Consider the following 16,320-nt stretch of genomic DNA (forward strand, 5'->3'; position numbering starts at 1 on the left):
GACTGGTGGCGAAGGTTCACCTTTCAACAGGACAACGACCCTAAGCACACAGCCAAGACAACGCAGGAGTGGCTTCGGGACAAGTCTCTGAATGTCCTTGAGTGGCCCAGCCAGAGCCCAGACTTGAACCCGATAAAACATCTCTGGAGAGACCTAAAAATAGCTGTGCAGTGACCCATCCAACCTGACAGAGCTTGAGACGATCTACAGAGAATAATCGGAGAAACTCCCCTAATACAACTGTGCCAAGCTTGTAGCGTCATACCCAAGAAAACTCGAGGCTGTAATGGCTGCCAAAGGTGCTTCAACAAAGTAGACCCCTAAGTAAAGGGTCTGAATACTTATGTAAATGTAATATCAGTTTTTTATTTGTAAACATTTCTAAAACCCTGTTTTTGCTTTGTCATTATGGGGTATAGTGTGTAGATTGATGATGGAAAATGCAATTTAATCAATTTTAGAATAAGGCTGTAACGTAACAAAAGGTGGAAAAAGTTAAGGGGTCTGAATACTTTCCTAATGCACTGTACATGTCAGAGGGCTGAAAAGTGACTGGTAGCAGGAATATATAAATGCTTATGGTAATATACATGTAAACAGGTATAATAGTGACCAGTATCAGGCTAAATAGATAGATACTATTAGTAATGGCAATCAATAGTCAATGAACAGCAGCGTAGTGGTAAGCATTTCAGTGTTAGTCTACACCTGTTATTTACGAATCGTGACAAATACAATTTGATTTGGTAATAATGAACCTAATCAATAATCATTTTAGCAGCAGCGTAGGTGTGAGGGGGGAGCGGTAGTTGTTAACCATTTGCTAGTCTTATGGCCAGGGGATAGAAGCTGTTTAGGGGTCTGTTGGTCTGAGCCTTGATGCACCGGTACCGCCTGCCGGGAGCATGGAGAACAGTCCATGTCTCAGGAGGTTGGATTCTTCGGCAATTTTTCGGGCCTTTCTCAGACACCGCCTGGCATGTACGGGCATGTACGGGGACAAGGAGACCATCAGAGGAGGAGCGGAGGGAGCGGGAAGCTGCTTAGACAGGGAGAAGGTCTGAGAGGTAGGAGGGTGCCAGGTTGTGGAGGGCTTTGTAGGTGAGGAGTGTCTTAAAGTGAATAAGGGATTGCATATGGAGCCATTGTAGATTGATGAGGATTGGTGTGACGTGTACCGTGGATTTGGTGTGGGTGAAGATTCTGGCGGCAGAGTTCTGGACCAGTTGAAGTCTGTTGGTGAGTTTGGTGGGGATACCAGTGAGCGGTGTTGCAATAGTCCAAACAGGAAGTGATGAGGGCATGGATGAGGGTTTTGGTGCTGGAGTGTGAAGGTGAGGGGCGGAGCCTGGAGATATTGCAGAGGTGAAAGAACGCTGTCCTGGTGATGGTTTTTATGTGGGGTTTTGAACGAGAAGGAACTGCACAGGAAGAAACAGAGGCTTTTGACTTGTGTTGACAGAGAGACTGGAAACTATCTCTGGCGATGTTGTGCTGTTTGGAGAGAGTGGTAGCCTAGCGGTTAAGAGAGTAGGGCCAGTAAGCAAAAGGTCGCTGGATCGAATCCCCGAGCTGACTAGGTGAAAAATCTGTTGACGCGATCGTAGTCGTTTACACTCCCACTCGTATATGGCAGATTTTGGCCATAATAAGCACCTAAATTGGAACGTTGTGGCTGTACAGTAACATGCTATACATCAGAGCGCTGTGCTTCACAGTGCTGTATGGATTTTGACTGTCAGCCATTCTGAACTTCAGTACCACGCACAACAAGAAGTTGCCTCCACCCCTCCCGTGAATTGGGCAACCTTTGCAAATGTTTTGTCGTCTGAGTGAGGGAAATGCTGCAAATTAAGATGACTATGCATTTTTTTTAAAAAGAGGAGACGTTGAGGAATATAACAAGCAAGCCCAAACACCTGCGAGTCCAAATGTGCACGTCACATTTCCAAATCATAAAACTCAAGTCGGCTTTGACAGAGTCGACGTTTATGATCACTGGGGTTTGATAAACAGTTACAAGATGACGTAGCGTCAAACCCTGGATTGTTCTGAACAGAATGAGGCTGTTTGTTTATTGCGAAGACAATTTGCTGCTCTACATGCACCTGAATGCCGTCATGACTCCTGTCTGTTTCGAACCGAAAATCTGTTTCTCTGAATTGCCTTGTGAAAGCCTAACAATGTAGGCTCATATTTTATAACTTAACTAGTCACGTTGGCAATAGAACAAGCGTTCAAATGATGCCCACCTGACCCAGTTTGCGATTTGTAATAGACCGTTTTTGGATCGCGTAAACGACAACAGTAATCGTTCCAAACGACACAACTACAAGTGGTGCGCTTGCTGTAGTTCCTCAACGGCGCAGCTTAGGCGAGCTCAAAACAGTACCTTAGTTGAAGACTCTTCTTTGAGTCATTAAAGTGCATTGAACACTTTGGAGAGGTGTGTGGCCACTTGAGACACCAGTTAGTCCTCTCACTCGAACGCTTGTAATTTTTGTTGGCTTATGTTGCACCTACCCCACATTTTCCGGGAATAGTCTTATCATGTTGCTGAATGTACGCAGAGTATTTTCAGATTACGTTATCAAAATATTTGTCAAAAAGTACAGTAAATGTAAAATGCACATCAAATCAACAGTTGAAATGTTCGGATTCAGTCTTGTGTCAGGTGAACTGTTGTGTCTTCACCTTTGGTCTAATAATTTGTCCATTATCTCCAAACTGTTCCCTTTCATTTGCTACCTTATAGGCCAATTCCCGAGTGTAAAGGGTTAAGCAAGGCACTAAACACTAATTGCTCCTGCAAGTCGCTCTGGATACCCTTACAGAAAAACCATAATAATTACACACGTGATCACGTGATCTTATGTAAAGGTAACATGTTACAACCTGTAAAAGCAACATGTGATAACATGAAACTACACATGTGAAAACAGTTGAGCACAAGTGAAAACATGAACTCGTGAAATAAATGTGTCAAAAATGGGGACGCAACATTTCAACGTGATAACATGAGTCTACACGTGACAACATTTCAACGTGATAACATGAGTCTACACGTGACAACATTTCAACGTGATAACATGAGTCTACACGTGACAACATTTCAACGTGATAACATGAGTCTACACGTGACAACATTTCAACGTGATAACATGAGTCTACACGTGACAACATTTCAACGTGATAACATGAGTCTACACGTGACAACATTTCAACGTTTTTCACACGTAAAACTGCTAATTCAATTTTCACACGCGAATGTTTTTCAATCGAAAATACATTTCCACACGTGAGAGTTAGATTTTCACTGAAAAGTTTTTCACAAGTGCAAATTAGATTTCAACATGTAAACGTTTTTCAAATGTGAAAATGCTAATACATTTTTCACACGTGAACGTTTTTTTGGGGGGTGTGAGAAGGTGGCGTTAACAGAATAACTGACCTCACGTGTCTCTTTTGTTTTCACAAACAGCTATTTCACGGGTTCTTAAGGATCCGAGGGGCCATGTCCGAGGGGCCATGCCAAATCATTTTAGCATCCCGAGGGAGAAGAGGCACTGCCGTGCCTTCTTCATGACTGTTCTGGTGTGACAGGAGCACGTTGATTCCTTAGGTGATGTGGATATCGAGGAACTTAAAGCATTTGACCCTCTCCACAGAGGCCCCGACGTTGTGGATGGGAGTGTGCAACTGCCCCTGTTGAAGTCCAAAGGGTGTTTGTTGTGACTATTCTTTTTATCTTTCTTATTTTTTTTCTTTTCAGTGCAGCCTCTGAAAACCCTTAAGATTTTTCTTCTTTTGGTCTTTTTGTTAGGGGGTTGATTGGTCCACCTGTCTGAAGAGCAGAGGAGACTCAAGAAAGACCCGTTTAGAGAGGCGCAAATAGAGAGAGAGAGGAGAGGTGGAGGTATGAAGAAAGATGGAGGGATGAGAAGAGGTCGAGGGTGCAGAGCTTCAATTTTGGAATTTTCATTAGAACCAATGTGATAAATGAATAATCTAGACATCAATGTGAAGCTATGAAGAACATACCCACTCCTTCTATCGCCACCTAACCTAGACACAACCTCACCAGCTCCCCCCCCCCCCCCCCCCCTACTTTACCCCTGGTCTATCCTCACATCCACCTCCTCCATCACTTCAATTTTCCCTCCTTCCCCACCTCACCCTCCTCAGAGACAGAGAGAGACATGGAGACAGGGTCAGGCCCCTCCCTCTCTAAGGAAACCCAATCCCTCTTTTTTGCCCGCTATAAGTGGGTAGCTGCCGACTGACAGACGTGACGTCTAGCTGGCCTGTCACTGCGAGGGTTGTGTGTGTGTGTGTGTGTGTGTGTGTGTGTGTGTGTGTGTGTGTGTTGTGTGTTTGTGTTGTGTGTGTGTGTGTGTGTGTGTGTGTGTGTGTGTGTGTGTGTGTGTGTGTGTGTGTGTGTGTGTGATTTCTTACATGAATTACACTGTTCATTTAACATGGCTGCTTTCTAGTCGCCCGCGAAAGGAGGGCAAGCTTTTAAAGAGATTACACACCAAGTGCTTAACAGCAGGACAAGACAGAGCCAGTTACAGCCAGGGCAGAGCTCTCCTGTCAGTGTTAAAGTGGATGTAACTGATATATGAGATTAAAATATAATGACATGTCTCATGTCTGGATGAGCCACATTTCACGAGTCAGTTGTCATTCAATGTTAGCCTACCATGTTAGCCTATGGATTAGCTTGGCAAATGAGATATGCTCAGTAACAGGGATGTAAACAAATTTGTGTACAACATTTTAGAGAAATAAGCTTTTTATGCGTATGGAAAATGTTTGGGATTTTTTTATAGCTCATGACACATGGGATCAATACTTTACATGTTGCTTTTATATATTTTTTCAGTGTATATAATATAGATTGAATTAATCATATCCCCATGAACATCAATCTCCAGCTTCCTTTCAAAGTCTGGTGACACAAGACAATATCCTTATTGCTACCCAGAGCCTGTTTTCAGCCTTTCACGAAGGCCAGTGTATTGAGTCATGAAGTGACCTCATCACTTCCAGTGACGTGACCTTCGGGTCATTTTATGATCTGACTCTGCTCTCTCGTTCTCTCTCTCTCTGCCCTGTCCCTCTCCTCTATACCTGCAGTGACCTGTGACCTCTGGGATGAGTTCTGCTGTCATGACTTCCTGTCACCTGTGAGGTATGCCAGGGGACGTGGTCAGGTTAGGGCATGGCCCCACAGGTGGATCCCCTTCCTAAACAAAGATCACTCTGCTCTTGTCAGGAATGTGACATGGAGGACGACCCTGGTCTCTTCTGCCATCCCTCTTTCAACAGCAGTACCATTCAGAAGAGGTGAGGCATGGTGAGCCGTGGACGCCGCACTGGTGTCATTAGCCCTGAGCTAAATGCGGGTTGGCATTTATTGTCATGAATCTTGCCCTGAAGGCTGCTCTGCAGAGTGGTCACTAGCTAGCACAGCCACAAAGTCGTAACATCTGATTTTAAACCTTAACCACACCGCTAACCCTAATGCCGAACCGTAAATACATTTTTGTTTTCATGAATTTTTACAATATAACCAACTCTTTGCAGCCTCCAGGGCAAGATTTGTGACAAATGTCAACCTGCGCGTTAAGCTGTCCTGCTATGACAACAAAAAAATATTACATTGATTTGTCTCCCTCAGGCAGGCTTTATTGGATATGAATTAATTTGGATAATGTTACGTCAAACATATTGAAAAAGTTAGGATATGCCTCCAACCCATTTCCACTTGTTGAATTTAAGACTTCAAGGCATCGGCGTAGTTAGGGGTAGGCTTCTAAGGCTGCAGCACTGAATGTTTTCAGCCCCTAACCTTTTGATGGTCAAATATTTGTGAAATTGCGGCCTGTCAAAAAATACCGTGCAAACACCTCGGAAGGGGCAGACGGGCTGTTTGAATATGCACCCAGCGGTTTCTAAAGCCAGCATGGCATGTTGAATTTGTTTTCTTCCTATAAATTTGGCTCTAGCGTGTGAACGGCTTGGGCTATTAGCTATTATGACCCCACAAATGAAAGCTAAGACTCCTAGGAACATACAGATTGTGTGCCTTCTGTTTCCCCTCCACAACGTTCACAAGCCGCGCACGAGTCGTTAGAAGGGACTTTGACAAAACCATAGAATGACTGGGGTAAATTAATTGAATTAAATTGTGATAATCTTCCTATAAATTTGGCTCCAGCCTTGGAACGGTTTGGGCTATTTGCAATTATGACCCCATTCCTGAAAGTTAAGACATATCTTGTGATTGCCTGATGATCTTCTTTCTGCTTCCCTGAATATTCCAATACTTGTACGATGCATTTTAATCACTTGAAGGATTACTTAATTCAGACTTAAATTTGGCATTACCTGATTTGACATATCTTTGTGTTCTTTATAAGGCCAGATTCAAAAGCTTCATCATTTTTCTTTACAGATTTGTTTCAGGGTCCTAAAATTGAAAATAAAAAAAGTGTGATGGTCCATGCTATCACTATTTTAAAACAAATATGTGTTAATAGGGCAGTAAATATAGTACAGAAAATGCATATTTTATTTGACTGAACTGTACACTCACCATACAGTTTATTAGGTACACCACTCCATTCACGAAACTGGATCGCTTGAGTCGCGTGGCTTGCTATATAAAGCAGGAAGACAGGTATCCAGTTACTCTTTGATTAAACGTGAGACTGGGCAAAATGAGTGACCTAAGCGCCTGAGTGTGGTATGATCGTCGGTGCCAGGCACGTCAGATCCAGTATCTCAGAAACAGCCGCCCTCCTGGGCTTTTCACGAATGGCAGTGTCTAGGGTTTACCGAGAACGGTGCGACAAACAAAAAACATTCAGTCAGCTGCAGTCCTGTGGGCGAAAACAGCTCGTTGATGAGAGGTAGAAGGAGAATGGCAAGAATCGTGCAAGCTAACAGGCATGCCACAAACAGACAAATAACGGCGCCGTGGTGTGCAGAATGGCATCTTGAAACGCACACAAATGATCAATCCTTGACACGGATGGGCTATTGCAGCAGACAACCACTCCAGGTTCCACTCCTATCAACTAAAAACAAGAAGAAGCGGCTCCAGTGGGAACAAGATCACCAACACCGGACAATCGAGGAGTGGAAAACAGCCTGGTCCAACGAATCCCGGTTCCAGTTGCATCATGCTGATGGCAGAGTAAGTATTTGGAGCAAACAGCATGAGTCCATGGACCCTTCCTGCCTGGTGTCAAAGGTACAGGCTTGTGGTGGTGGCGTACTGCTGTCCAATCTGCAGCAACTGTGTAATGCCATTGCGTCAGCAAAGACCAACATCCCTGTGGAACGTTTCCGACTTGTAGAATCAATGCCCCGAATAATTCGAGCTGTTCTGGAGGCAAAGGGGGTCTGACACAGAACTAGATGGGTGTACCTAATAAACTGGCCGGTGATTGTATATTGTTGAAAGAGTGTGTGAGGGGGCTTGGGTAACAGTGTGATTCTTTAAGCAGTTTGGCTCATTGGACATGTCAGAAGCCCCGTTTATACGTGGTTCTAATGTGTCTGTTGTCCTAATCTTGTCCACATTCTGATTGTGCTCAAATTTTTTGACATGTGTAGATGATTAAAAGACACATTGTGATTTGATTGTGATCAGACCTTCCTGACCACCTCCGGATGTAGTCAGTCACACATTGTTCCTGGATCTGCACAGTGAATCCATTTAAATCACAATTATCCTGCCCTCTACAATCATTGACAGGTTACGCCATTGACTTATGGCATCAATATGTGTCTTAAAATAAATAAATATGATTTTGAAAGACTATCTGCATTTAGGATGTTGAAATTCCTTTTTTTCTGGGTGAGACCCCCCAGACCCCCCTACTAAGGTTCCCCGTCTTTGGGCTAAGCCCCCAATTTCCTCAAATCCTAGCAACGCCGTTAACCGCATCAACGGGGTGTTCAGCAGACACACACACGCACCCGAGGATGCCCCGTCTCTCCACCTCGCTCCTCTAATGCCTCTAGCTAATCAGCTCTGTTAGCAAACAAGGCAGAGAGAATCAGCAGCCTCCACGCTCCCTGTCTCACTCCAGGCCAGTGATATTAATGAAGATGAGCTAGTGTAGTCAGGAGGGCAAATAGGAGGACAAATTAGATTAAAACACGACTACATAGCGGAGGGCAGAGGAGCGCCATAGACGAGTGAGCTCACATCACCCACTACTGCGACCCGGTGGAGAAACCATGCAACTGCCTGAGACAAGAAGAAAGCAGAAAGCATACAACACTTATGAAAGTGCCTCTTTCCTTTGTGACCCAAAAAAAGATACTAGAGTCTGCAGGGAAGGGTAGACTATAAAGTAACTTTGGTCAGATATCTATTCTACAACAAGGTATATTCTAATCTGTACAGCTCTAAATCGGCTGCGCTCAATCAGTTAGAAAGTCTACTGAGAAAGTCTAGTACTGGAGGCACAACAGGGAGATTTGAGAAAGGAGCAATGGTGACATAGCAGTAAGATCTGATCTGAGGACGGCTTTCCCACGACTGGGGTGTCTCCACTGCACCTCACATAAACAAATCACAAGCATCAGCTGTGTTTGTGTGTCTCCAGATAAACGTTCCCCTGTTATCACCTGTCCTGCTGGCTCCATTGTGAGTGTAGTATGTATACATGGCTAGACTGCATGGCACTGAATGTGTGGGTAGTGGTGCCTGCCCTGCTCCACCAAACACAAGTGGAGGGGGGAGACTGGAAAAACACTATCTCACTCAGCAGCTACACACACACAGTCAGCCAGTCCCTTCCTTGATGTCGTACCACAGTAGTGTACAGTATGTGTAGATGTGTGTGGGCATTATCTTGGTGTGTGTGGCGACAATAGGCCATGAGAGAAGGGATGTGTTAAGAGTTGTGTTCAAAATGGAGTGGTGGGTGACTGGCAGTCACAGACTGCGCTGGGCTCAGGGGCTCCAGGGACAAACCACAGAGAAATCATTTTCTCACGGCCTTAGGTCTTCACTGGAGAGAGCAAAGTCTGTGTACAACACTGTCTTCTACGGGCTCTCTTCTCTACTGGCTGACGAGCAGGGTTAGTTGGGATTCGTCACTGCCTTAACGTCATCTCTAAGGTAGTCTTGTTTGCTTTTTCATGTGATAAAAATATAGCCGTTTATGTTTTGTATCGCCATTTGATTTGGTTTGAATAGATTCCAAAGAAAAAAAATGTAACGTCAAATTCCTTTTCTGGAGTCTTTCAACAACAAAAAATTATCTCCCCGCCGATTCCATTAATCCATAAGGGGTCTGGTGCATAACACGCTCCCTATTTCATAAAAACATCCGTTTATGAAAAATAAAATCAATTTACATTTTCAAAGTGCTATTTGATGAGACATTTCGACAGTTCCCTCTGATTCTCATCCACAGCCACTCATGCTCCAAAGGTCATGTTCAGTAAATAAAAAGCTACACGGGAAGTTCATTAAATTACAGTTCTAAATTCCAAATTCCACCACCAGTGTGTTGCTCTTTCCCCTTAGTAAGTAAATATCGGACGGAGTTCATTAAGTGGTCATCACTAAGTGGATTAGAGAGTGTGAAGGAGTAAAACGCAGGCTCTTGTTAGTTCTGTGTTGGATTAATCAGGGAGAAAATGGCTGTGTTATACTGTACATTACATAATGTTTAATTAGCAGGCTAGTTGGAGGGCAATTTGTAATTAGAACATGGCCTCGTCAGGAAAGGTCAAAAGCTGTTGATTGCCATGGCACAGAGTTGGCCTGTCTACTATGGAAAGGGTCGTGAATATTGAGCCGTTATTGGCTTTGATACTGAGCCATGTTCTGGGGCACAAACTCTCGATCTCTCTCTACTTTGCACACACATTAGTTCTAAAAGGCATTATATGGTGTACACAGTCGCCATACAATCTAATGTTCTTTTCCATGGCCTTTCTAAATAATAGGTATATTCAAACAAGGGAAAATAGTTACAAATTCTTCCATTATGGCCTGAGGATGTGAACTACATCAAAATGCCAACCTGACAATCGAAAAATTGCCCTCTCTCTGTTCTCTGATCCAGAATGCAAAGGGAGAGAAAGTGACTGTCTTGACGTTAACATGGATGGACATTGTGACAGGGGACAGAGGGATGTGCTTGACATGACACACCCCGAGTCCCTCACACACATAGAGAAATATCACAAACACGAGACACAMACACACACACACACACACACACACACACACACACACACACACACACACACACACACACACACACACACACACACACACACACAGGAGCCTACTAATCTGCCTCTAGATCTTCCCAATAACAAAGCTGCACTCTAACACAAGCTGATTCTCCAACTCCCTGGGAAGCTAGTCCTATTTTCCTGTTATTACTTACTATATTTTTCATTATTTTCCGGAGACAACAATAACCCTTAAATTAGGTTACGACATGGGAAGGGAGAACAGCAGAGGATCTCTGACTTTATTAACCTGTCTCTTTCCATGAGGGAAGCAGCGACACAGAACCATCCAGCAGACAGACACTGCTCAGAAACCCTCAGAAGGGGAGGGGGGACAATAATGATTGTCTCAGAACAGGGGGAAGGAACGAGGAAGGGACTAAGGAAGACCGGAGGAAGGGAAATGAAATGAAAGGGAAATTAAATAAAAGGCCTTATGTGATGGGACAAGTGCAGGTGCTTCACAGCCGTGAGATTTTCATCACTGCTTTGCAAATATACCAGTGATCCTGAGGGACCCATCCAACCAAATGCTCCATTTACAAGAGGAAGTGTGTGTGCCTTTGTAAATGTGCATGTGTGTGAGTGAGAAGCCCTGATCGAGACACTACAGATGGTAGACTAACTCAAGCATAGTTCTGCACAATCTGAAAACCTCAATTCGGTTTCCAAGCACTGTGCAGTCAGTCATTAGACTGTACTTTCTCCCATTGCTGTTAAATATTCATAACAGTTAACCCAGTAGGCTACATACAGTACATCAGCAACACGGAGACGTTAACAGATGGAGATGGGGAAAGAGCAGCTGAACACTAAAGTGCTCCAAGTATCTTCTGCCAGTGTCTGCCTGACAAAGACTATGTCCCAAATTGCACCCTTTTCCCTATATAGTGGACTACTTTTGTCCAGGGCCCATAGGGCTCTGGTTAAAAGAAGTGTGCCATGTAGCGAATAAGATGCCATTTGGGACACAATCAGAGTGTACATCTAAAACATTCTGATTGGTGAGATTGTGGCAAAAAAAGAGAAGAAAAATCACAATATGAAGACAAGAAAAAGTAAGATTGATAGCCACTCGCAAAACCTAGTAGGCATACAACATAAACCTAAGACAAGACAAATGGGTCTCTATGAAAACTCGGTAATCAATATCAAACACAACGGTCTTCGAAATTAAATCAACAGCAGTCTGAAAAACAAAAACTCACAGACTGACCAAGCAATAATCTCAGGCTATATATATATATTATTCGTCGAGCTTATCAGATATAAATATAGCCCTAGAGACGAGGCCGGCCGAGGACAACCAAGGTCTTGTATTGGAACTGGACACCACCTCTGGCAGGGTTATATAGAGGGAGACCGGGGATCCTCATGTCAATACAGCTATGACCTTGTCATCACATTCTACTCATGCAGCCAGGCCTAAATATAAAAAAACACGTACTGAACGGAGCATCTCGTGTAAAGATTTAAAGCCCCTAACGTTTGATATAGTATCTCTAGATATCAAACAAGCAAACTTGGCTTGCATTTTACAATATTTTCTTTGATGTTTTTCAATTGCCAACGTTGAAGTAAATTGATTTAATGGTGGCCTACAAGACAGAATGTACTCTCTTCACTAATAGGGCAAGAGCACAGTAGACTACAGCCCCTGTAGCTCTGAACAGAAATACATGTTTTATTCCATCCATGGCTGACTGAAAGAAAATGTGTACTGTGCGCCCTCGTGTGGCCACTAAATACCTGTACATTCTGAGGTTCTGTTTACCGTTGCTAGGCAACGAGAGAACTAACTAAAACTTGTTGCGATTGACAGCTAGTTTATATTTCGACGGCTGGCTTGCTAACAAAGTTGCACACTACGTAGCGTCTCGGGTCTTTTCTCTGGATTGCGTCCGAATTTACACGAACCAGGATGGCAGCCGCTAAGCAACCAAAAGAAAAGCATCCTGTGGATATTGTTCATCAGAACGCAATTCACGTCGAGACCATAAAGAAGGAGAATAGGAGTCAACAATTGTACACGGTATTTAGCATAAACCCGTACAAAAGACGTAAGCACATTCAACCGCCGTAGAAAGGTTTGTGTATTCATGTGAACGATGAGGAATGTCATGATGAACAACTACTGTAATTGCTTTTGTCCAATCCCCTACTGCGTCATAACCTGGTCACAAGCTAGTGTCACAGGAATGAAACCACTTCAAAAGCTTTAGCTATATGCAAACTCAAAGTACCGGACAAAAAAACGAAAACACCTAGCTATCACCACACTCCAATTAAGAAATACAACCTCCTGAGTTGACAGCCTTTTATGCTTTGCCGACACCTCTGCTGTATAAGATCACTCAGTTAGTAACATACTGCAAGGACAATACCAGGACGACAAGAGCTTCAACCAGAGGAGTCTGCTCAACTCAGTTTCGGTCCACCAAATTTGGCCTGACCGCTTTTTCAGTCAGAGCGTCTGGATTATGGAACACCCTGCCTACCAGTGAGAGTATTTTTGCTAGCTTCACGGCAGACCTAAAAAAGTGTCTAGTATAAAACCAGTCATGTGAAGATTAAGGCATTCTGTTACTTAAAATGTCAGATACTGTAGGACCAAAGGAATTTAAACTCTGAAGTAGTATCATTATATTGTATATTTTTGCCTATTTTGATTTGTTTTATATAGAGAGAGATATTTTAAGCGTTATATTGTAATGATGTATTGAAGTATATCGTTTTCTGTCCGGGACTACATATATCAGATATCTAGCTAAATCTCTGACAAATAAACCAATAACGTCATCTTCTTTTACTTCTCAGTTCATGTTTTGACTGACAAGCCTATGGCCAGCCCCACCCACGACAACATAGAGGATCGTAAGTATGATGGCTAGCTTTTCAATATTATCGGAGATGTTGGCCAGTCTCTTAGATTATGTTTCCCCCCCCAGCTGCTTTCCTGAAGATCATCCACAGGGCTTGTTTGGAACCAACCAAGAAATACACTCACCCCCAAACTGAGAGCCAAGAGATAGGCTGGATATCCAGACCTCTGGTAAGAACTCCCACTTTGTGAGTGATTATGAAAATACGTTTCAAAGTTGTGTCCCCTTCTTTAGTGTCCTTAGCCTGCTCTGGCACTCCTACAATCAAATGTTTTCCTAAATAATAGCTTTTTTGCACTGTCAGATTGTTTCAGATCGCAGCGATAGGAGACTGAACTGGCCCCGGCAGAACTCTGAGATCACCAAGTACATGGATGCAGCATGGCGTCTGAAAGAACAGACACAGAACCTGGGCTAGATCGCCGGCCTACTACAAGTAGGCTACAAGACTCAATTTGGATAAACTACTGGATAATTGGCCTCTTTGCTGGATATCAATTGAGAAATATTAAATGGAAACATGGCTATGAAGAATATTGCTTTACTGTCCCAAGCAAACAACTGATTGCAGACAGACCTACTGTTTAATGTCAAACACCATAACATCATACAGGAAATACATATTGAACTAGTACAAATCATTTATCAAAAAGAAACAGGAGCAGGTATAGCCTGATCCCAGGACTGTTTGTGCCCTTGCCATCTCCATTGTGGTCATTGTCAAGCCAAAGATGACACCGCATGACAGAGTGACAAGGAGTTTGTATAATACCAGACTGGCACTCAAATCACATTTTATTTGTCAATTGCACCGAATACAACAGGTGTAGCACCTTACCATGAAATGCTTACTTACAAGCCCTTAACCAACAATGCAGTTCAAGAAAGCGTCAAGAAACTATTTACTAAAGTAATTTATTTAATTTATTTATTACATAATAGCAAGGCTATATACAGGGGGTATGCATAGATAATAGATAGCGAGTAGCAACAGTGTAAAAACAAAGAGGGGTCAATATAAATAGTCTGTGTGGTATTTGATAAATTGTTCAGCTTGAGGGTAGAAGCTGTTAAGGAACCTTTTGGTCCTAGACTTGGTGCTCTGTTACCGCTTGCCGTGCAGTAGCAGAGAGAACAGTCTATGACTTTGGTGACTGGAGTCTGACAATTTTTGGGGCTTTCCTCTGACACCGCCTAGTTTATAGGTCCTGGATGTCACGAAGCTTGGGCCCAGTGATGTTCTGGGCCTTACGGTCAGATGCCGAGCAGTTGCCATACCAGGCGGTGATGCAACCGGTCAGGATGCTCTCGCTGGTGTAGCCGTAGAACTTCTTGAGGATCTGGGGACCCATGCAAAAATCTTTTCAGTCTCCTGAGGGGGAAAAGTTGTTGCCGTGCCCTCTTCACAACTGTCTTGGTGTGTTTGGACCATGATAGTTTGTTTGTGATATGGACACCAAGGAACTTGAAACTCTCAACCTGCTCCACTTCAGCCCTGTCAACGTTAATGAGGCCCTGTTCGGACCTCCTTTTCCTATTGTCCACGATCATCTCCTTTATCTTGCTCACTTTGAGGGAGGGACTGTTGTCCTGGCACCACGCTGCCAGATCTCTGACCTGTCGGTGATCAGGCCTACCACTGCTGTGTCGTCAGCAAACTTAATGGTGTTGGAGTCGTGCTTGGCCACACAGTCGTGGGTGAACAGGGAGTGCAGGAGGGGCCCCAGTGTTCAGGATCAGCGTGGGGGCGATCCGTCAGGAAGTCCAGGATCCAGTTGCAGAGGGAGTTGTTTAGTCCCAGGGTCCTTAGTTTAGTGATGAGCTTTGTGGGTACTATGGTGTTGAACACTGAGCTGTAGTCAATGAACAGCATTCTCACATAGGTGTTCCTTTTGTCCAGGTGGGAAAGGGCAGTGTGGAGTGCGATTGCACCATCTGTGGATCTGTCGGGGCAGTATGCGAAGTGGGTCTAGGGTTTCCGGCATGATGGTGTTGATGTGAGCCATGACCAGCCTTTCAAGGCACTTCATGGCTACCTACGTGAGTGCTACGGGGCGGTAATCATCTAGGCAGGTTACCTTCGCTTTCTGGGGCACAGGGACAATGGTGGTCTGTTTGAAACATGTAGGTATTACAGACCCAGTCAGGGGAGGTTGAAAATGTCAGAGAAGACACTTGCCAGTTGGTCCGCGCAACCTTCGAGTACATGTCCTGGTAATCCGTCTGGCTCCGTGGCTTTGTGAATGCTGACCTGTTTATAAGGATCGGACCCGTTTTACAATTTTCACCTAAAAAAATTACGACAATGACGACACACACACCGATCCCATAGAGGTTGAAGGTCTTCCTCACGTCGGCTACGGAGTGTGATCACAGTCATCCGGAACAGCTGGTGCTCTCATGCATGCTTCAGTGTTGCTTGCCTCGAAACGAGCATAAAAAGGCATTTAACTCATCTGGAAGGCTCGCTGGGCAGCTCGTGGCTGCGTTTCCCTTTATAGTCCATATTAGTTTTCTAGCCCTACCACATCCGACGAGCATCTGACCCAGTGTAGTAGGATTCAATCTTAGTCCTGTATTGATGCTTTGCCTGTTTGATGGTTCGTCTCAGGGCACAGTGGGATTTCCTATAAGCGTCCAGATTAGTGTCCCCCTCCTTGAAAGCGGCCGCTCTAGCCTTTAGCTCGGTGCGGATGTTGCTTGTAATCCATGGCTTCTGGTCAGGATATGTACGTACGGTCACTGTGGGGATGACGTCGTCGATGCACTTATTGATGAAGCCAGTGACTGAGGTGGTATACTCCTCAGGCTAAACCAGGGGTAATTCTTGCACCAAATGTGCCAAATAAAAATAGTTTAGATTTAACATTTACCCAGATCTATAGAAAGTAACACATTGGTCCATCACATATTAATACTATTGATAGATGTTAAAGGCCTATTGATAGATGTTAAAGGCCAAACATGACAGCTGTTCAATATTACAAAATGTCATGTCACTAGGGGGTAGTGAATCAGTGTCAATTCGCAGACTTGAAAAGGTGTGGATTTTGCTAAAATCTATAAGTATTACCAAAAACTAAATGACAGCATACATTTATTGAAGTGGCTTGATCATTGTATTCACCGTCAGAAAATAGCTTCACAAACTTACACGCGTTAC

General features: G+C 43.9%; 1 protein-coding gene across 1 annotated transcript; it reads left to right on the forward strand.

Annotated features, from left to right (window-relative positions):
• Positions 1 to 12,070: 12,070 nt before the first annotated feature.
• Positions 12,071 to 13,700, forward strand: LOC111972111 (cilia- and flagella-associated protein 144). Its single transcript, XM_023998971.2, has 4 exons — positions 12,071 to 12,335; positions 13,093 to 13,149; positions 13,224 to 13,327; positions 13,462 to 13,700. Exons 1-4 carry the CDS (start codon positions 12,197 to 12,199, stop codon positions 13,573 to 13,575), a joined length of 414 nt encoding a protein of 137 aa, XP_023854739.1. The 5' UTR covers positions 12,071 to 12,196; the 3' UTR covers positions 13,576 to 13,700.
• The last annotated feature ends 2,620 nt before the right edge of the window (positions 13,701 to 16,320 follow it).

Source organism: Salvelinus sp. IW2-2015, linkage group LG13 (genome assembly GCF_002910315.2).
Source record: "Salvelinus sp. IW2-2015 linkage group LG13, ASM291031v2, whole genome shotgun sequence".
Lineage (NCBI taxonomy): Eukaryota > Metazoa > Chordata > Actinopteri > Salmoniformes > Salmonidae > Salvelinus > Salvelinus sp. IW2-2015.